The sequence below is a fragment of the Phytophthora infestans genome, genomic scaffold, assembly GCF_000142945.1.
Source record: "Phytophthora infestans T30-4 supercont1.13 genomic scaffold, whole genome shotgun sequence".
In the NCBI taxonomy this organism is placed as follows: Eukaryota; Oomycota; class Peronosporomycetes; order Peronosporales; family Peronosporaceae; genus Phytophthora; species Phytophthora infestans.
The window spans coordinates 2,965,121-2,986,910 of NW_003303746.1; the positions used below are offsets into that span (position 1 = coordinate 2,965,121).

The following is a 21,790-nucleotide window of genomic DNA, read 5'->3' on the forward strand; positions in this document are numbered from 1 at the left end:
TAACCACCCAAACCGTCTGGAAATAAAGTAGGAAAGCAACATTGCATTAGTTGTTTCGTTTTGTACTCATCAATAGTATGAGTTCTACGGTGCATATTTCCAATCGGGATTTTAGTTTCTAAAGAATCGGCTCCTATCGAATTAAGAATATGATCCATTTCAGTTTGATCGTCTTGGTTCACTTCTAATTCAAATGACTCAGTCACATTTTCAAGAATATCCGTTTCATTTTCACTGCCATTCGAACTCGTAGTAGTAGTAGCTAAATGACTCTGTTTTCCCTCAGATTCACTCTCATTTCGGACACCGGAACAAGTTTGGCCAGTCATACAGTGAGTATCTGGATTAAGTTTTGGACAAACGTCGTCTTCACTCGGCCCCTCAACACCGTTGCTACTAGGCCCACAATTTTGCTTTTCCCTGTTTAGTTGGCTTACCGATCCTCGTAATTCGCTGACATCATCATCCGTGATGGGTATACTTGGTATTTCCTGGTTGATGTTTTGATCGAGTTCCCTAAGATTATCTTCTGAAATTTGAATGTGCTCATAAAGCGGGTTATTCGCTATCAGCCAGCACAAGGCGCGCCTCACCAAATCTGGCCGCACACGAAAATAGTTCGTTGTATTATCCGATTGTGATTTAAGTAACACAACTCCACATTCTTTCAGTGGTCGAGGAAGTTCTTTTACCATTTTAGCCGGCTCGTTCCAGTAGTTGACTGCATTTCCGCGAGTAAATTCTTGGCCATCTCTGTATTGATTTACGCACGTAGTGAAGGAAATACCTAGTCCAACCAGCCTTGACTCTATTCGATTCAATTCAGCCAGTTCAGTCGGAACTGTTCCGATCCTAAAGCCACTACTCCGGCAAAATTTTGGTGTTTTTCGTGTCGTCAGCGATCTATTACATCTATCACACAGCCATATCATTGTTTTATTGTTGCTACAGCCACCAGCTAGTAACCTGTCACGAACGCATTCATTAGAAGCATCACCTACAAGCCCTTCGGGAACTATTTCACATTCTCCTTCAGCGTTGCACAGAGGTGAAAAGAATATTGATTTGGGGTCGAATAGTTTTAACTTTGAATTATACGCATTCGCAACCTCTCCGCAACTTCCGCACACTCGAGTCAAGGGTGCGTCAATGGCGTCGAAGAAATCTGCAATAGTGAAATGACAAGAGTTAGTCACTGTCCGTAACAGTTTATACCAGTCTTGTTGCATACCTTTGTTGTCGTTCACATGATTGGCAGCCTCATTAGCATCAAGGAGACGGTCTTTACGCTTCCGACGCTTGCTCTGGGGGAGACTTTGAGAGTCTAAATTCCTCCGCTTTGTTTCTTCGTGCCGTGTTAATCGAGCATTCATTTGCTCAGTTTCTACCTCGTTGAGTCTTTCGGCGTGTTGATTAGGTGTGTGTTGTTGGGTGGTCCCTATACGAGTCGCTATTCGACGTATAACGCGTAGTGCTGCTTTGGCTTGCTTGGCCGCTTTCATAGCTCGCGTCTTCTTGGTAGCGCGAACCATTGCGACTCAAATCGTTTAATGACTTGGAGTCAAATCTTTCGACTCGAAATTAGGACAGGCTAATTCGCCTGTGTTCGTTGAAGTAAATGTACGTTGATGCTCCAGATCGAAAAGTGCGTAGGGTACCACGGTACGCCCATGGTTCCATATTGATCTTGTAGTTGTAAAAGATTTCATTTTTCAAGGGCGCATCTTCTTCCTTGTTTTCTTCCTTATTGTACATATTTAAACTACTCTACAGCAACAATAACATAAAATATCAGCAATGAAAAAAACTACATTTACTCCCAACCTCCAACTGCCCTTCAAAGTGCTCGTAAGCCGTAGTAACATACACGTTATATTATATTATAAGCCCGTGTAAATTCGATCTACAATTAAGTTTACCTCAGCAAATACGTCGATATGTAGCAGCTACGGCGGAAGTTAAAAATCAAGTGCAAAAGCAGCAGTTGTACATTAACTAAAACAATACTAACGTTATTTCCTGAACTGGGTCAACTCACATGAATCCTGTGCAATTTGTAGATCCGCAAAAGCATTGCTTTTGATTCTAGAAAAAAAACAGTTAGAGTTTCGAGTAGGGACCATTAAAAGCAGGCACTTAGCTTACCTGATCTCGTACAAACGCCCTTCCGTACTTGATGGTAATTTCTTACTCCCTTGTTAATAGCGGTGACGGAAAATATTCCACAACAGGTCTCACCACCGACCTCCCAGCGCTCCACAACACAATTTGGCGAGCAACTATGGTTCGCAAATCGGGCGATTCCTCCAATGAAGCGTGCATCAATCACCTTATTTGTATTCACAGCTAAACCGTACGTATGGGGGGAGCGCCGACTTTCCTACAAAGCATAGTACCAGATTCAGTAAAATCACAAACTACAACCACCTAAACGGTATCTTACCTTTTCTTCACGTTCCCGATACATCGCTCGACTTATCACCTCGCCTACGTACTGAGCTATCAACGTATCACGCTCGATTGGCATGTCCGCCATCAAAGAGATGCCTTTGCCAGGTAGGGACGCCAGCGATAGTTCTGCATGTCTGCCACGTTGCATTCGTTGGTTCCCACATTTGTAGTTTGATGCGCAGTGGCCTTCCACACACTCTGTTTGTGTCTATAAAATTCATTAGTCGCGTACTTGTCCAGGCAAACAAGTCAGAAATTGCCAATTTCACGCACAGCTTGATTTTCGCAACCTGAAACACATGTCAAAGTCCAGTCAGCACGAGGCTGACACTTACAGTATGATATGTCCAGCTAGGCAAATATCAAAACGTATAGGAATTAGTACTCTAAGTTAAATGTAAAGTGTCATCTTTCACATTACCGTGGGTCTGTTACGAGGTCTACACACGTATACATTTTGCGCCACGTCTTCATACTCCGCAAATGCTTGCAACACGGAACGTTCTCGGTACACCTAGTATTTATTGTCAGAAATTCTGGTCAATTGGGCTACAAACATTCACCACCTACTTGATTTGGACCTTGCCTCACGCGCGTATGTTGGTTTTCACCCCCGCCTCGAAGAAAGAACTCGTCCAGCTTGAGCTGTTTCATTGCAGGACCCGTGGATCTGCCCTGACGTAATCCAAATCTTATATGACGGCTCTCATTCCAGTATAACTGCTCTTTTGATCCCTCACATTCTAGATCTGGTGCCACCCCTTTGGAGCTGCTACCAGGATCTTTGTGAGCAAATTTTAAATCTATTGGCGCTTTATCACACCTAAAACTACTACTTCAATTTCAATTCGAACATCGCATATCATCACAGCGAATACCAAAGTAAACTATTTTTTGTATTCATTACACTCGTTTTGTGGTTAAAAGTTGCCTTCTATTTGGTGGTTATTGTGCTATTATTCATTACACTACGAACCTATGAAGGCAAATTAGTTTGTAAATGCTAACCGCAGCTCTCAATACAACAACTTTGCTAATTTTCACGAAATATAATATTGGGCAGTTGCTACTGCACGTTTCGCACCTGGCTGTTGTTCAGGTGTGGCGCTTGCTGCGCTTCGCCACTGTTGGATGATTTTCCTCGCTCTTGCTCTCCGATGCCATCACCACATCATTGTCAGTCGGGATGGCACTCATCGCACTCGTGTTGTCTTCCGCTTCGTAAGCCTTGGTTTTTAAGTGTTGTGGTGAGATCTCACAGGCCACCTTGCGTTTTTTCAGTGGTGGTTCGACCTCAAAAATCTTGTACTTGTTACCGAGCTCGTACTGAACGCTCCCCTTTGCAATATCAGCATAGAAACCAACGCCATCGGCATGGGAAAATTTGTACACGGCACCAGGTTCAAACTTAATATTGCGCTTGCCATTGACACACTTCGTCGGTTTGGCATCCCACACCGTCACTTGAACCAGATACGGTTTGCGCTTCAGAGGTGTCAAGTCGGCTAGGGCATTTGCTGTCGGCTCGAACACTTCCCGTTGCGCGGCGTCGACCAGCGTAACACGAGTTCCATGGTCACCGCGAAGTCGTTCCGATTGAAGGCAGCACATGCTGAGCGTAACGCTTACATCAGCAGTTGGGTGCGACGCCAAAATGAATTCTCTAAACTCCGCCACAGTTGAGAATTGGTTCAACGTTTCTTCTTCCTTCTGCTTTAGGACGTCGTTCTTGATAGCTTCTAGCAGATTCATAGTTGTATGTGGTGAAATTGTGCGATGGCGTTGCTTCGTCGCTAGCAAAACTAAAAGTGAGCACTGCCGGCACGAATCATCCGTCCCATTCAAGATACCCACGTCCTACTGCCATTGTACGCGGCGGATAAGGTAAAATAATGCTATATTCGAACAAACCAAAAGGGTGACTATAATTAATTTGCAAACAAACTCTTTCATTGTGATATTACACACATTTCCTCCTCGCCAATTCCTTTAGTTCTGTAAACCACTCTGGCTTGAAGTCTACGAGCAACTTCACAAATTCTGACAAATTCTCGTAATTTTTAAAGCATTCCCGCACCAAATATTACTGGAATTTTGGCTCGATCGTTCGAAGCGAAACGTCAACGTATCCAAGAGATGTGATACAGCTTCGTTTAGCCATTGCATCTTCAACAAATCGATTAGCTGATTCATTAGCGAACGTATCCGAAGAAATGCTATTCAAAACGCCATCACTATCACAACCGCTTCTTCCATTATCTTAGACTTTATTTGTGTAGCCCACTTGCATGACACTGCCCAGTACTCGATGTCCATCGTCATTGCCTAGCACAGATACCATACATACGAGATCACTGCATTATTAATGAATTTGAAGTTGGGGCATTAATTATGAGTCCATATTACATTTTGCGACTCCTTCTAGATCTACCAGCCAAACTTCAACCGACAGCACCGTCGTGCCACACCGCACGCATCCTCACCAACGTTTCTAGATATACAGTCACCTTCACTTGATCCACGTAATGGTTTCCAGCTCCAAACCTGGTACATTGTGTCTATTTGCCAATTTTACACCGTTTACATTTATTTTGACGCCCCTAATCTATCTAGTTTGTTAGTACGATGCCTTCCTACATTTTTATAGTAAAATTGAGTTTAATTCCTACTCATTAGCCTTCAAACCCTGCGCGCATTCTAGTTATTGAACCATCAACGTATCCAAGAGATGCGATACGACTTCATTTAGCCATTGATTCCGCTACTGCAACTTCAACATATCCATTAGCTGATTTACCAACGAACGTATCCGAAGAAGTCATTAGCCTCCAAATCCTGCACGATTATATAGTTATATATTTTTTTTAATTTTGATCTACTTCATAAATTCCATATCTACAATTTCATGCTACAACTGTGCTTACTTCCTCCCACACTCATGTCTACAGTAGCTCCAATTAGTATTAATTAAATTCATAGTATTTCGTTGCAACAACTCTGTTATATTATCCTTTAACTGAAAAGAAGAATACCATATAGTAATTGCTGATGCACCAGCAACATGGTCTGATCGTTTCCCCGAGTCTTTATCATTAACGCCATCACGCTGTTGCTGTCGGTCAAATTGATTCTTGTAGCTGCTGTATGACCCTCACCAAGACGTGCGCTTTTTGAGGGGAGGCGCAATCTCTCTGATCTTATCCAAGTTGCCATACTCGTACTGAATACTGCCCTTCGCGATGCCATCGTACAATCCGACATACTCGACTTGATTAAGAACGTACATAGCTCCAACGTGAAACACAATGTTTGAATCGCCAGCGAAAGCGTTCGACATCTTTGAATCCCAAACAGTCACCTGCACCACATCGCGTTTGTCTTGATAGCCTATACAATCATCAACTGCCTTCAAGGCTGTGTTGACTTCCACACATCTCCTTCCGTCGACCAAGACTACACGAGTAGCGTTAGTACCTTCAAGACGCTCCACGTGAAGGCAACACATTCTCAGTGTCACGCAGATATCAACTGCAGGGTGTGTCATTGTGATGAATTCACGAAAGTCTCTTACGCTTGAAAACATGTTGACAGCTTCCTCTTCCATTTGTTTCAAAACGGCCCCGCGAATGGAATCCAAGAAATAAAAATCCATTGTGACTTGATACAGCAAAATCAAAAGTGACAGACGCAAATCCGAAAGTTAAATAAGCCAACTTCAACCCCAGTAAGGAAACTGTTCACAGCAGTATTACTTTTGCATGTCATATTTTATTCATATCGACTAGAGAGCCCAGCAAACGGTGGGTAATTGAGGGAGTACTCTTAAATAGTTGGTAAGTTGTTCCAGGCTCTGCTCGAAGCCCAGAGAGATATTAAAGTGGTGCACCATACTGCGTGAAAAGGCGTAGCGCTTGGCCAGATCCACTTTGTGTAGCGATAGGAGAATAGGCACCAGCAACTTCCCACGGTCCTCTGCGAAAGCCAATTGATCAGCAAGAAGGTCGCAATTTGCAGACAGCGGAGACAACACCACTAAGACGACAGAGCAGGCGAGAATGGCATCTTTTGCAGCCAATTGCCGCGTTTGAACAGATAAAGGAGCCACTGGTTGCTCAATGCAGCTCAAATCTGCGCCGAAGCCGCCGCTTTGAACATCGCTGTTCACAGTATCTTGCGGCCGATGCGCATATTGTACCGCATGAACTGTTTGATCCACAACACAGCGTATTCCCTGCTTGAGCAACGATTTCTGGAGGCGTAGACACAATGAGCGGTGGATATCACCATGCGCAATAAAGACGAAAGAGTCTGTACCGGATGTGAGCGCGAAAGACGAAGCCAATGAGTCAATCCGTCGTAATGGCCGAATAAGTGGCACGTTCAGTGGCCCTCTGGGAAGCTGATCGCTGCATTCGACGTGTCGATTTCTTCACACTCGCTTTGCTTATCATGATCCGTAGACATTCCACACAATGCTCTGTCTTCTTCCTCCGGATAACACTCACTCTCGTTGCGACGGCTTACATGGCGTGACGCGTCTCCGCTAACAGTAGCATCAGTCTCATGACCAGGAAGTTGTGCTTGTTGCTGCTGCTGCAACTGGCGCCGAGCTAGTCGTGCACGATGCTCCTCGATTTGATCTTGAATACCGTCCAGTAGCATCCTTAAGCAGTGGCAAAAGGCCTCGTCATTGTAGTTCGGAACTAACTCGAGGTTGCTTAAGACGCGCTTGCCCACCATATTGACCACCACGTTCGTAGTATCATCTTCACTGTACACTCCCCCCTCATGTGAGTCAGTGTCAACTGTATATGAGCTATTCCTCGCCATCCGCTGCAGATCAGCATCATCTCCTGTAGAACTTACACCGTTATTGTGCTTAACTGCCGATCGAAAGTCAATCACTTGGCGGGTCCACAGGTAAACTTGTAGCTCTTCAGATATTTCCATATCCTCGCATTGTATAGCCACGACAGAAATGTCTGCATTTTGGCAAAAGCGAGTTCTTTCATGCACTATTGTGACTGTGGGTAGTCTTTCGTGAGTACAGCTAATACAAGAGCACTGCTATGGATCCCGCGAGCAATCTCTTGACGCCAGACGGAGCCATCAGTGATCCCAGCAGGTCCCATAGTGTCGATCCAAGTTGTCACTCGGTGGCGCTCTAACGAGTCTCGAATCTTCCGTGCTAACGGGTGCGTGAGCATGACTGTAGCTGATCATAAAGTCGCGCTGACCTGCCTCCTTTCTTCGCAGCGAAGCGTAGTGCTGGCGAACGTGCGCAGTCGATCGCACGTTGACCGAGCAGATTGACTGCTGTTAAACTTAGGCCAGCACGAACGAAAAGAACCGCTGCAGTTTGATTGCGTCGCCGAAGCGCAACATGGAGAGCAGAATCGCCATTGCTTGTACGTGTAGCGTGCAGATCGACTTCATCTTCAAACAGCAGCTGGAAAATACGGGGGTCAAGTCCACGCGCTAACGATCTCTGGCCGCTCAGCACCGCCTCCATTCCCCCATCCTCGCTTCTCGACCCATGTCCGTGCGAAGGCGATCGTTTTGAGACTCGCGGGCGACCTCCAGAGCAACCTTAGCGGCTTCGATAGCGCAGAGCGAACACGAATCGCTGCTTAGAACCACGCTCCCACGCCTCTATCCTATTTCAGTACAGAAAAACAGTGCATTCTGAACGTGTAGCCATGACTTTTTACAGAGTTCTTACGGCTCTGTATCCCTTCCAATATATCAGTTTTGATGCCCTTAATGACTAAATAGGACTGTCCCTCGACGTTAATCGTTACCAGCGTAACGGTTCGCATGGGTACGCGCCGTAAGGCCGTGAGCGTAAAACGTTCCTAAAACTTCCTTGAACAGCGCAATCCTTTGGCGCCTGATACAAAGCGACTCTTCATACAGAGCATAAAAATGACTCCTCTTTTTAGTGACTGTTAATACTACAAAAGAGGTCACTACCGCGCTTTTCTATTTTTCTTCCCCGTCACTCCCTTTCAAGGGTTCTTATACACAAGTATTTTTCGCCAAAAATGGTCCCTACCGTCTTACCCCGCATATAAGGCATATGTGTTCTAAATAAAATACGGGATTCGCTCGACATCTAGCTTAAACCTCAATTTGACCACCTACTTAATTAGAACACATGTGGCTGAAACCTACTTAAAACACAAGGCTGTACCAACCAATGAATATTCTTTGAGAGCTCCCAACCAACCACCCTTTTGAACAAACTTGTCGGTGCTGCTGTACTTGGCTTTAGCTCTCTTATTTTATAATTTACACAGCCATGAGTGCTGAGCGACGTAGCTATAGGTACGTACTGCTGAAAAGGACAACAAGCTGGTGTCCAAATTCTGGTAAACGGTTGAAAATCCTCTGAAAACGCTGTGCTTGGTTGCTCCGGATCATATTTCGCAGTGAAAGTAGGTGGATACATAATATAATACACGTGATTTCATGTAATGCATTTGTGCAAACGATTCTTATAAAAAAACAATAGTAGAATTCATAATATTAACAAGCAAAACCTCCGTACCGGTATACAACGCAGCCACAACAGAAAGAAAAGACCCGCTACCAATCACAACATCATGTGAACTACACGCAGGCGGGTTTGAGCCCTACCCGATCGCGTAGGAGGGTCAAACCTCAACGACCAAGCCAGATTCCAGGACCCACAAACTTGGTCAAACAATTTGTTCGTTGTACAACACATAGGCTTTCTAAACGAATATAACACACCAGCAGTGTTGTATTCATTTACAGCACATATGCCTTATATGCGGGGTAAGACGGTAGGCGGTTTGATTATAAATGTCTACCCTAACCCTTTTCTAATACTTCGTAAATACTCCTGTAAAAAGAGTAGTTGTCTTACTAATTCGTTTCATTATAGGGGGGCTTTGCCCCAATAAACACTGTTTTGAACCTGCTGGTTGAACTGTGTAGCTGCATAATGTAAAATGTTGTGCTAATGTTCTAATATTCTTGGTGGGCTCAGCTTGTTCTTCAAGAACTTCTTGGGCCAACAACAGCAACACAATTATGCTCAAGAAGTACTCGCTTAAAGTAGGCTCTAATATGAGTGAGCTTCATTTCATGATACGCTGAAAGCTTACTACTAAAAACAAGAAACTACTACGCGTTGCCACGCGTTCCGCTCGAGCGACCCGATTGCCCCCTTCTCCTCTGTACATGTAGTCTACGTCTTCGTTTACTGACACTTTTGTGAGCCGCCGAAAACGGCACACATCACTTCCTCATCGTTCAGCACGCTCTTCTCCGCGTCTGTCCTCTTGTCCTTCATGGCTTCCAACTCGGTCTGCATGAACATCTTGAGCACAAACCGTCCCATCAGACTCCTCTTCATCGTTCCTAAGGACGGCACGCCCTCCCATATATTGTGGACCGAGCCGTCCAGGTAACGCTGTGGTTGGCACGGGCCCTCGATACTTTCCGTAAGCGCCATCTTCTTGCCCGTTTCCTTGAACGTGGCCACGGCCTCGTGCGGGTACACGAACCAGCGTAGCCACTCGTGGGCAGGGACCAGCCTTTGGCCCTCAGGGAACTCCTCGAGTGACACGGCCTCCTCAATGCAGGCGTCCGCCAGAGCCACAGCCTGTTCCAAGTTCTCACGGCGGTGATCAGCAATGCTGCAAATAGGCGCCGTACACACAGACTGGCGCACGGTGTCCAGATCGTCGAGCTGCATGCTGGCTAAAAATTTCTTAGCCGGAAAGGGGGCGGTGGCACGCGAAACGTGACGCCACGCTCCGTTGTGAGGGTCATACTCGTACTTGGGCAGGAATTTCCAGCCGTGATCGGCAACGAACTTTACGGCGTCGAGAATGTACTCGACCTCCTCTTCGTCGGCAAAGTACGGGAAGCTCATCCGGGCGACACCTGGCTTCAGCACCTCGTCCTTGGCCACAACAGCGTAGCCCAGATCAGTGATATGCTCACGGCTGAGACCAAGCAAACGAGCACCGAACGGCCCGGCACACTGACAGCCACCGCGGGCTTGGATACCGAACAGGTCGTTCAGTAGAGCGCACACAAAGTTGTGGTGCAGGAAGCGGTCGCCGAAGCGAACGAGGAACGAGAAGACCGGCAGCTGGTCCACATTGTCGTGGCCGAGCAGAATGATGTTCTCGTTCTTGCCGAGCACCTCACGGACGTGATGTACGTGCTGGCGTTCCAGGTCCATGATGTTCTTGGGACCGACACGTTGCTTGAGCTCGAAAGCAAGGCCAAGACGGATACTTCCCACAATGTCAGGGGTACCGCCCTCCTCGCGTTCTACCTTGTTAGCAAGGTAGCTGTGGGCTTTTTCAGTAACGAACAGCACGGTGCCGCCACCAGGCATGGTGGGCACCTCGTTGCTCATCAAGTTTTTCTTCACTACCAAGACACCCGGGGAGCCAGGTCCACCCACGAACTTGTGACCAGAGAAGAACACTGCGTCCTTGTATGCGGCGGGGTCTTTGGGGTTCATGTCCATGTCGACGTAGGGGGCGCAGGTCGCGTAGTCCCAGCACGACAACGCGCCGTACTTGTGTAGTAGCTTGGACACCTTGTCGACGTCGGCCAGCATGCCTGTAAGATTAGAAGCAGCGGCGAATGTACCGATCTTGAGGTCACGGTTCTTGAAGCTTTGAAGTTGACGCTCCAGCTCCTTCAAGTCGAGGCCGCCGCTCTTGGCCTCGGGAATCTCAACCACGTCAACCGCGTACAGCTCACGCCACGGCAACAAGTTGGAGTGGTGCGAGAAGGGGCATGTGAAGACGACCGGGCGCTTGTTCGGACGATGATGGCGTCGCATCGTTTTAAGACCAAGAGCAGTAATGAATTTGTTAATTGCACTAGTGCAACCTTGACCGGTGAACACGACGATGTCACGAGCCCCGGTGCCATGGAGACGAGCGTTTACAGCCTTACCAATAATCTGGCGAGCCTCTTCACGGAACGAGGTGGTCTGGAGACCCGTGACCGACGTGGTGGTGTGCGTGTTGCCGTACGTAGGCATCACCTCGTTGCGGATAAAAGTCTCGATGCTCTCGATGGCCTTGCCACTGGCTGTGTAGTCGGCGTAACACTGGGCCTTGGTGCCAAACGGCGTCACGAATGGGATGTTACGTCCGATCATGTTTTCGGCAATATCATGCAGCAACTGCACATCAAGCTCCTGCTCTTCCTCGACTTGAACGTCGTTGTCATCCTCAACCGAGGAGATGTCAGTGGCGACGGAAGTGCGCGTAGTCATGCGACGGTCGGCCTCCTTCATGACACCAAGAGCGATCTCCGTGTCAATGTCGGTCGTGAGACCGTCGGTCACGCTGTTGGAGCTGGAGGAGGTCTCCGACTCGGTGTCGCGTTTGTCATCGTCGTCTTCGATTTTCTTCTTCTGTCGATCGATGCGTTCGGCCTCCAGATCAATGGAAGACGTGTCTGTCTGTGCCAGCGGGTTGATTGAGCTGGGTGACAGCAAGTCCTTGTCCTCATTGCCTTCCTTAGCCGGTGGCATGACAGCTAGCAGGCTGCGACGCGGCAGCGAGCTCTCGTCAATACTGTGGCGCAACATGGATACTCAGGACAGACGAAGCGAGCGTGCACTCACTCAGGAGATCGCCAACCGCTAAACACCTTTATGGTTGGAGTGAATTTCGGAAGTGACAAGTTCGACCCACCAAGTGTTTTTCAGCGGGTGTCTGCAGAGGTCAGGCATCTCGGTTAGGAAAACATGTCCGCTTTCTGATTGTTGAGGTCCGGGGAAATCGGGATTCAAGCACGACATGCCGGCGGCATGGCGTGCTTGTCAAGCAGCGGCATTGCCGCTGCTGTCCAAATCCCAGCTGGACGACGGTGTAAACGCCGCAAATGCTGCAAAAAAAGCTCGGCGCGGCGCCAGTCGAGTCACGTTTGACGGCGCCCCACATAAAACGCACCTTGAGAGATACTTGTTGCCGATTTGTCCAGAAGAGCCTCGTCCGTTTGCGATAATCATTTCTTTATCCTGTTTCATGACGAGAACAAACCCCAAACAAAACTTGACTCGATGACACAGCCCACCATCAGATTTAACTGATCCCCGTACCAATGGGTACTGCCTCCATCTGAAGATTTGGACATGGATCGGCAACGGCGTGGCGCTGAGTTCCACCATTTACGGTATATTAAATATTATCAGAAAAATATGTGGCATGAATACCATGGTGTTTCGTTGAGACCCTTTAAAGAGATCACGTTTTTGGCCTCTAAATTACAAACCCCAACGGCGACTTCCAACTCGGAGCCAGGCTTGACCTGATCTTTAATTGCCGCGGCCCTCCCGCAGCGACGAGGCAACGAGCAGGGCCCCTACGCCAGATGCACTGCATGTACTGGTACATGTATATGCATGAGAAGCTTGCGCGTCGCCCGCCAATGGCGGTCCGCCATCGGACGAAGGGAAGTCATCATGGTTCCCTTGTTCCTACTCTCTTTGGTGCAGTGGGCCACCACCAATGGTGGATACAGTATGAGCTGGCCTAATTGGCGCTGTCTGCAATGCACACTTTGCAGCGAGCGGGCGCACGGCGAGATATCTGTACAATTTATTATGTGACGGCATTCGAGTCGAGTTCAGATATCGCGGCCATCCCACTTACAGAGGCCCTCAGTAACTGGACCAGTTGGAGCCCCACTGTACATGAATGTTGAATCGACATTGTCGATGTCCTATACATGTACAGACAACGTGGGCCCGCTGTACGACGCGGCGTACCTGGCTGCTGCAAATTGCAGCCTGCAATCCCAATAGGATTCGACGGCTCGAGCGGGCATTAAAAAATCTTCGATTCACCAGAGCCGCGAAAATCCCGTGTCAATCCACACCCGAATACGCTGTAATGTCGACCAGTGCATCCGACTCTACAGAGTTTACTCCGTACTTCGACATTCGTATCGCCCCCTTGCAAGATTTAGGTCGCCAAGGTTCAAGTACTTTTGCACATGAACATTTTTACTTCGAAGTACTTTGTACATGTATTGAACATTGCTGCACCAAAATCTTGCGAGGGGATGATACGAATGTCGAGCCCTCGAACACCGAGGCGTTGTGGTTGTCAGTACATGTATTTTCATGTACGTGTGTCAGCGACGCGCTGGCAGCATATCCTTTTCGGAGGTACATATCGCGGCTCGATTCGCGAATCGTGATTTCCTCGGGTTCTTAAAGTCTGAATTAATCGACAACGCCAACGTAGTACGCCCGAATGCCACGCCAATCACTGGCGACTTCAATGGCACTGCCATGCCTTACAGGATCTTGAAGAGCTCGACATGCCTGACCCCAACTGCAACAACAGTGCTTTTGACACACCAAACGCGACCAGCACATTGTCGATCGACATTCAACACGGGCGGGTTGCCGCCGAGAACGATTTTAAAAAAGAGGGCTATCATTAATAAACCAACGTCTTTACATGACTTATATCCCGGTATAAATAAACGTGACAAAGACATTCTAGTACTTGGGAGGGATAATTATCGCAACTGACCGTAAATACATCAAACTTTTCCAAACTGACCGTAAAACATACACATGTCTATAAATGCTATTTGATTGGTTACATTTGTTGAAGTTCACTAGTAAAAAAATATCCTTGGGTCAGAAGCGAGGACGACTCCACATGTACCGCTCCATTACATAGTCGCTCACTCTACAACTATCATGGAACCAGGCAAGGTTAACCTTCAGTCCAAGTACGGGAGGCAGTCAGTTACATTTAGGGATGTATTTCTATCAGCGTCTGACAGTACAGCGTTTCTTCGTGCTTACGCTTTCAACGAGAATAAGTCAATGGGCTTTATTACCACACCACTCACCCCCCACATGCGGATCAAGCAAGGATGTTCAGGTAGCAGTAGATCCCCTAAAGACGCAAAAATTCCTCAGACGCTTGTATCTACGTAACATAGTTGACACAAACAAAATAAATTTTGAGATTACACACTCACTGCTAGAGAAACACTCGTCCACGTACCTGTACGACGGTCCTGCTCCCCCAAAGCCTGATATTCCTGTGAAGTTGGCTCACTTTCTCCTCACGTACGGCTTGGTTGCTGCGAGCACAAAGTCAGCTATTCATTCCTGTGACGCTGACTCACCTGCTTCTTACGTACGTCTTAATTTCTTTCTGAGAGCCGTCTCGCCGTTTACAATATTAATCCTGCAAAACCAGCAACGACAGTTGTCTTTAGTCCACAACACACACGCAAGAGTAAGTGAGATACTCAGTCTGCACATACCCGTCTGCAGAAATTTCGTGGTCTCTGTGTACTCTTCTTGCTACCAATAGATCCGATCTGGCACTGAAGCAGTCTTTTTCTTTTGGATACTTGTTCTTCACCGCGTCCCAGTTGTACATCGTATCTTTTATACTGGGATGTCTCTTTACTTCATGTACAAACGCCGGCTGGTGTAAGTTTTACGGTCAGTTTGGAAAAGTTTGATGTATTTACGGTCAGTTGCGATAATTACCCACTTGGGAGTCACTTTGACGGAGAAGTTAGCGTTGACCATTCAGATGTCGACACTTACATTTGTTAGGAGCAGATCACTTCTCAATGCCTGAGCAACGGGGATTTGCTGTACTTGTAAACATAATACGGTACCGATATCGCGCTTGAATTGTTGTTTTTAAACAACAACACTTGTAACTATTAATAAGTGTATGATACCAGGCTAAAGCTACCGTCTTCCCCCGCACACTACGCCTAGGCGCTTTAATAAAATAATGGAATAATAACTTTCGCGATAAAATATTCGTATAGAACACATAGCAAAATACAACGCCTACTACATATAGCAGTAATATGTGTAATTATAGCTGTAATAGGAGGTGGTTGGCTGTCAGTGTTTGACCACAACTTCTCTCGTTCCTCTTGTCGGTTGCTCATTCCCAAGTTGCCATGGTGAAAAGCAAGCGCCGAAACTATACTATCAAAGAGAAGCTGGATATCCTGTCCCAACACGCCAAAGGCGTCAAAGGAAAAGGCTTCTTTGCTCTAGGGAAAAAAACACCAAATAGCTCCAGGAACAATTCGAGGTTGGTGGGATCTCCGCGACAAACTAAAGGAAGCTCTGAGAGACCGTGATATTACCACGCGTACAGCAAGAAGGCTAGGTGGGGGAGGAAGACCTGCCAAGCACGGTGATGTAGAATGTCGTCTACATGAGTGGATTTTAGACAGAAATACTAGAGGACTGCGGGTCAAGGACGCTTACATCCGGCTGCAAGCTCTGAACATCTACCAAGAGCTACATGGTCCTCAGGCATCGGGCTTTGATGCGTCTACTGGTTGGTTGGCGCGATTTAAACGTCGGAAGAACCTCGTCTCTCGGCGTCAGACGACTACACGAATACTGCCTGTGTAACGGGCCAGGTATTTACTCCGTTACTTGCTTACACTATAGTGTTGAGGAAGCTCGCAATAGGACGACTGAGTCTTAGGTTTAAGGAAAAATCAACTCTGACTTTATTTTAGGACCAAGGCCACAGCCCTGGCCACTCAAATACACGTCATAGTCCAATTGGCCAATAATGGGTCTGGCTCTTCATATATCAGCCAATGGCATGACAGCATTTCAGCACACGCTAGTCGTGTGCTGATGCAGCTACTTTTGTAAAGAAATCTACCTACATATGTAATGGAGGGGCCCATTACAGCCTGATAATGCTGGAGAGATTTGCCGTGATTTCATTCATCGTGTTCACCAACTCATCGATATGCACAATATCAAGCTTGACAACATCGTTAACATTGACCAAGTACCAAGGTACTTTGAAAACGAGCCTAAGACGACCATCACGACTCGTGGATCCCGTGAGGTACTTCTAAAACAGGGAGGGACAAGTCATAAGCGCTTCACTGCTACGTTTGCGATTACAGCCTCTGGAATCATCCTGAAGCCCCACCTTCTCTTTTCAAAACTAAAGAATCGTCCGAAGTGCCCTGATGGTGTTCTGGTAGATGTGAATAGTACTGGCATGTGGAACGAAGATATCCGGCTGCGCTTCTCTAGAGCGGTGGTGTGTTCAAGGACTGAGACCCAATTCTTTAGAAATGGCACGCATCGTATCAATATCTCCTTGATGAAGCGGATGATCGAGAGCAGCTCTGCATATCCGCTCCTTCCTGGTACCTGACCGAGAACGAGAGGCCAAGCTTGTTCTACTGTTTACTCTTTGGCATATCAACTGCTATAGACGACTTTGTTTACGAGCTGGTGAACTACATGAAAACCCTGGACGATCTCGACGGTCTCATTGACGCGCAGTATCTGGAGGATATTCAAAACGGAGACACAGATCCAGGAGAGTTGGAGATTTATGCCGCTTCAAAACTTCACAACTGGAACGTTGAGGTGACTACAGTAGACAAGGACTGCAAGGTGGTCTCAACATTTACTTACGAAGTAGAGAACCCGATGAAGACGGTGCATTTAGCTCGTAGCGGATCGTACTTCGCAGTTGAGGTGGATGGGTGCTGTTTAATCTTTTGTATGGTAAAAAAATTTAAAGAAAAAAGATATGTTTTGTGCAAATATTTTCGTCATAAAATAATAAAACCTTCGTATTTTTAATGCAGTCCCCAAATGAAAGAAAACAACTGACCCTTACTATACACACATTTATGTTGTGAAGTGCACGAAGGCGGGCTCGAACCTCGGTCAGTAGCATAGGAGGGTCAAACCTACACCACTTTATTAAACAAAGTAGACCCTGATTGATTTGTTCAAACATTCATATTATTTTCGTCGCATAACGCCTAGGCGTAGTGTGCGGGGGAAGACGGTAGCTTCCGTTCCAAGAAACCTAGGAGAGTCTACCTTTTTTAGTAAATTTAATTTTACTGCAAAAGTGGAGACTGGTATTATGAGATATGTTGTACATACAGTATCATTGAACCGGTAAAAGGTAAACCATTGAGTTTTTTTATTTTTAATTTATTCTGAATACACGAATGACGCTGTAGTAACTGAAAACATAAGGAAGTATTTGGGACTTCGTTGTAGCAGAAATGTAACTAAACCTAACAGCTAATCATCCAAATTCCAAGTACTGTACACTGTAGTGTCGTCGACGGGACTTGCATTCACCCCGCCACCGTTAACATACTACTACTGTACAGTAGTTTTACATATAGCACACTCCGTTGATACGCGACGTTTGACTGGGTCACTACATCCTCTATCCATATAACCTACCTCGATGTCTCTTGCTTCGAGACTCGTTCCGTTGGCTTGAATATTGTTCAGGGGGTCGACATGTAATGACAGAGCATCAGCCGTCCCATGCAACTCCTTTTCAGCTTGGACATGGACGGCATCCCGTCCCAGATGTGGTTCATCGCGTCCTCCCCGTAGAGTTGCGGTTGGCACGGACCTGTAATCTTGTCGGTGAGCGCCACTTTGTCGCCGTTCTTCTTGTAGTCCGCTACAGCCTCGTACGGGTAGACAAACCAGCGCAGCCACTCGTGGCTCTTGAGCACCTTTTGGCCCTCAGGGAAGGAATCCAGCAGAGCCGCCTCCTTCATGCACGCATCCGCCTGCAGTGCGGCCTGTTCGAGATTTTCACGACGATGAGCTGCAATACTGTGAATAGGAGTTTCGGATGTTGACGTGCTGTTTGTGCCGTCGCTGAAGAACTGCAGTTCTGATAGGCAGCTCTTGGTCGGAAGATTGTCCGCAGACCGCGACGTATGATGCCACGCAGCCGAATGAATGTCAAACTCGTACTGTGGCAGGAACTTCCAGCCGTGATCCGCCACAAAGTTTAGCGAATCTAGAATGTAGTCGACCTCTGCGTCGTCAGCAAAGTACGGGAAGCTCATGCGTACGACACCCGGTTTGATGACTTCATCCTTCTCCACAAAGGCATTTCCGAGGGCGATCGTGTGTTCCTTACTAACCCCGAGCAAGCGAGCTCCGAACGGGCCGGCACATTGGCAGCCGCCCCGAGCCTGGACACCAAAAAGATCGTTCAATAGTGCACACACAAAGTTGTGGTGAAGGAAGCGGTCGCCGTAGCGGACCATCATGGAAAAGATGGGCAACTGGTCGATCTTGTCGTTCTGACGACCAAGCAACACAATGTGTTTGTTCCCACCCACCGATTCACGCACGCGCTGAACGTAACGACGTTCCTGGGCCATGATCTTCTTGGTACCGACTCGTTGCTTGAGCGCGAACGCCAGGCCAAGTCGAATGCTGCCCAAGATATCCGGCGTACCGCCTTCCTCGCGCTCTACGATGTCGTTCAAGTAGCTGTGAGCTTTCTCGGTGGCAAACAGCACGGTGCCGCCTCCAGGCATCGTCGGAACCTCAGTATTCATGAGTTTTTTCTTCACGATTAATACACCAGGAGATCCTGGCCCACCGACAAACTTGTGGCCTGAGAAGAAGATGGCGTCCTTGTAGGCTAGAGGGTCACTCGGGTTCATATCGATATCAACGTACGGCGCACAGGTAGCGTAGTCCCAGCAGGCCAAGGCGCCATGTCTGTGTAGCAATCGCGAGACCTCGTTGACATCCATGAGCATACCAGTGAGGTTTGCAGCAGCAGTAAAGGTACCGATCTTGAGCTTACGGCTGCTGTAGCTCTTCAACTGGCGCTCTAGCTCCTTTACGTCGAGACCGCCACCTTTAGCCTCGGGAATCTCCACAATGTCGGCCGCTAGGCTTTCACGCCACGGTAGCAGGTTCGAGTGGTGTGCGAATGGCCCCGTGAAGACTACAGGACGTTTGGATGAGATCCGGAGTCGCTTGGCAGTGTTGATTCCTAGAGCCGAAATAAACTTCTGGATGGCACTAGTACATCCTTGACCAGAGAACAGAACCACGTCCTTTGACTCGCGCGCATTCACAGCCTTTGCAATAATCTGACGGGCTTCTTCGCGGAATGCCGTCGTCTGCAAACCCGTGACGGACGTCGTCGTGTGTGTGTTACCATACGTAGGCATGACTTTGTTACGCATGAACTGCTCGATGCTTGCCAAGGACTTACCACTCGCCGTGTAGTCGGCGTAGCACTGCGCTTTGACACCAAACGGCGACTGGAACGGCACGCTGTGACCGATCATATCGTCCGCAATTCCACGCAGCAACTGGTCGTCAGTCTCGTCATCCGATGTTTCCACCTCGTTGTCTACGCAGACACTGCCGTCGCGAACTGTAGATGAGCTAGACGTGTCGGCGTCACCTTCCTCAAAGTCGAACGAGGTTGTAGACATTCCCAACGGGTCAATATCCGACCCGACAGTGCTCAAAGACTTCTCGGGACCGATCAGTGCCTTCTCCTTGTCGCGAATGTCTTGGATGCTTGAGCTACGTCCGACCTCTCCGGTCTCCGACACGCGGAATACCTGCGAAACCCACGGCTGCGGAAGTGCCGCGACTGTGCTGTCCTCGTTGCTAGTGGATGGCATTTTATTTTTGTTGAGACCGTGGCGTGCTACCGGCAAATACTGAGCTTGTGCACGAGTACGGAGTTTTGGGAAGTGATGGAACTTGTCAGTGACCGCAAGCGGTTCGGTGAGATTGCTTCCGTTGTGTCTCCAGCTGGCAAACACTTGCACCACTTACGAGACGAGTCTGCTTCCAGGCGTAGAACTTAAGGACTGTAGTGACTACAGTGAAGTCTATCACACTGTGCCTGTGATTCACAGGCCAGCGGCGCACACACGCGACGATGTGCCGCGGTCAGGCAAGGTCAACACGGCGGAAGATCAACACGACGGATTTGACCAGTAGAAAAAGTGTACGCTCCGCGCTGCCGTGGCCTCACAAATTACTTTTGCACAGCCAGTTGAGTGAAATACCGAGTTACCATCGTGCCGAGGCGAGGTCAGGCATGGTCCACGTGGATGTTCACGGTGACGCAGATCTTTATTTTTTGTTGTCGTCACGAAGAGGCTTTCCACACTGCGACCCAGCATTATTACTCCGAAGTACTTGTATATTAATATAATACATCTAACAGTGAAACCGCATTGCCAAAGAAACGAGTTGGAAGGAGATCAAGTCGGGAAGTTTGTTGTTTCACTTGCACTGTAAGTTGCAGGCCGCACATACAAGATAGACACGATGTGAGGTAAGTTCACTGAGGTTTACCTTTCAAGCTCGACGTACAAGTAAAAATCAAAGAGTTAATGTAATTCCTGTCCTGCAAACGACGAACCTCAACGATTCGTTGAACGAAGTATCGCTGCAAAGCATGTCTTAAGAAAAATGAATAAAGCTATCAAGAGAAAAGAGCTGATAAAATATTTAAAAACATCATACGGTAATCGAACTCACGACCTTTGTTACACAATATTCTTTGAATAATACTGGAGGCGAGAATCACAGGTGGCTATTAATAGTCTGATTAGTCTGATTGTTTAGTGTACTGTACCGGTGTTGTGACTCCCGCCCACACGGCAGTATTACGACACCCGAACCATGATCATGGATAGTACATGTACACCATTTCCAAATCAAGTTGGCCACTTTCTCAAAGCAACTGAGCTATGAGGTTTTTAAGAGAAAAACCTAAAATAAGTTTTATTTAAGAAAAAGTGCATTTCCCACAAAGTGGAAATTGGCGCGTTGCGGCTCCCAATCAAGTGAAGAATGGCCAACCGTTCTGGCGCCAGTTTTCTCCCACGGAACACCAACCATACTGTGCTGAGCATTAGCCTCATCTTGCTTGTCACTTTCATTTCTGCGCTGTTTCTATAGCATACCCTTAACTCCCACTCCCACGAGAAAACAGCGCCAACACGAGCGCATTGCTGCCAAGGCACGTGTCGTGCGTGCCTTCAAGGATAGCGCGAATTGGCAGGATATCGCCAAGCACAATGACGTTCCGTACAGCACCGCTCGTCACACCGTTCTTAACGCTGACACTGAGCCCGGAGCTCACGGAGGAGTTCGCGACGTTCGCGTTAAAATGACTGCTCCAGTCATGGCCCAGCTGGAGGTATATCTCGACGAGGATTACCGCCACACCTGTGAGCAGATGCGCGACAGGTTGCTGAGCGATATGGGCGTGTCCGTAAGCACGTCTTCCGTGCACCGAGCCCTCCAGGGCACGGTCTACAGCTTAAACAAGCTGCTGATCGAGAGGATTACGATGAATAATGCGGAGGACAAGATGAAGCGCAAAGCATTTGTGGACAAGTTGGAGTAACACACGTCTGAGGGTGACATGATCGTGTTTCAGGACATTACAAAGATCAACATGTATCTGTCGCGAAGTGAGGGCTACTCGCGGGTTGGAGAGCGTGCTACAGTGGCGTT

General features: G+C 47.6%; 3 protein-coding genes across 3 annotated transcripts; all 3 read right to left on the bottom strand.

Annotated features, from left to right (window-relative positions):
* Nucleotides 1-2,136: 2,136 nt before the first annotated feature.
* On the bottom strand, nt 2,137-2,599 carry PITG_08614 (SET domain-containing protein, putative; the record flags this gene model as incomplete). Its single annotated transcript, XM_002903929.1, has 3 exons — nt 2,137-2,186; nt 2,239-2,346; nt 2,434-2,599. The coding sequence occupies 3 exons, from the start codon at nt 2,597-2,599 to the stop codon at nt 2,137-2,139; spliced, it is 324 nt and encodes a 107-aa protein (XP_002903975.1).
* Nucleotides 2,600-9,679: 7,080 nt separating this feature from the next.
* PITG_08616 (cysteine desulfurase, putative) lies at nt 9,680-12,046 on the bottom strand (the record flags this gene model as incomplete). Its single annotated transcript, XM_002903930.1, has 2 exons — nt 9,680-11,647; nt 11,690-12,046. The coding sequence occupies 2 exons, from the start codon at nt 12,044-12,046 to the stop codon at nt 9,680-9,682; spliced, it is 2,325 nt and encodes a 774-aa protein (XP_002903976.1).
* A 5,717-nt stretch (nt 12,047-17,763) lies between these two features.
* Nucleotides 17,764-19,935, bottom strand: PITG_08618 (cysteine desulfurase, putative; the record flags this gene model as incomplete). Its single annotated transcript, XM_002903931.1, has 1 exon — nt 17,764-19,935. The coding sequence occupies one exon, from the start codon at nt 19,933-19,935 to the stop codon at nt 17,764-17,766; it is 2,172 nt and encodes a 723-aa protein (XP_002903977.1).
* Between the last annotated feature and the right edge of the window lie 1,855 nt (nt 19,936-21,790).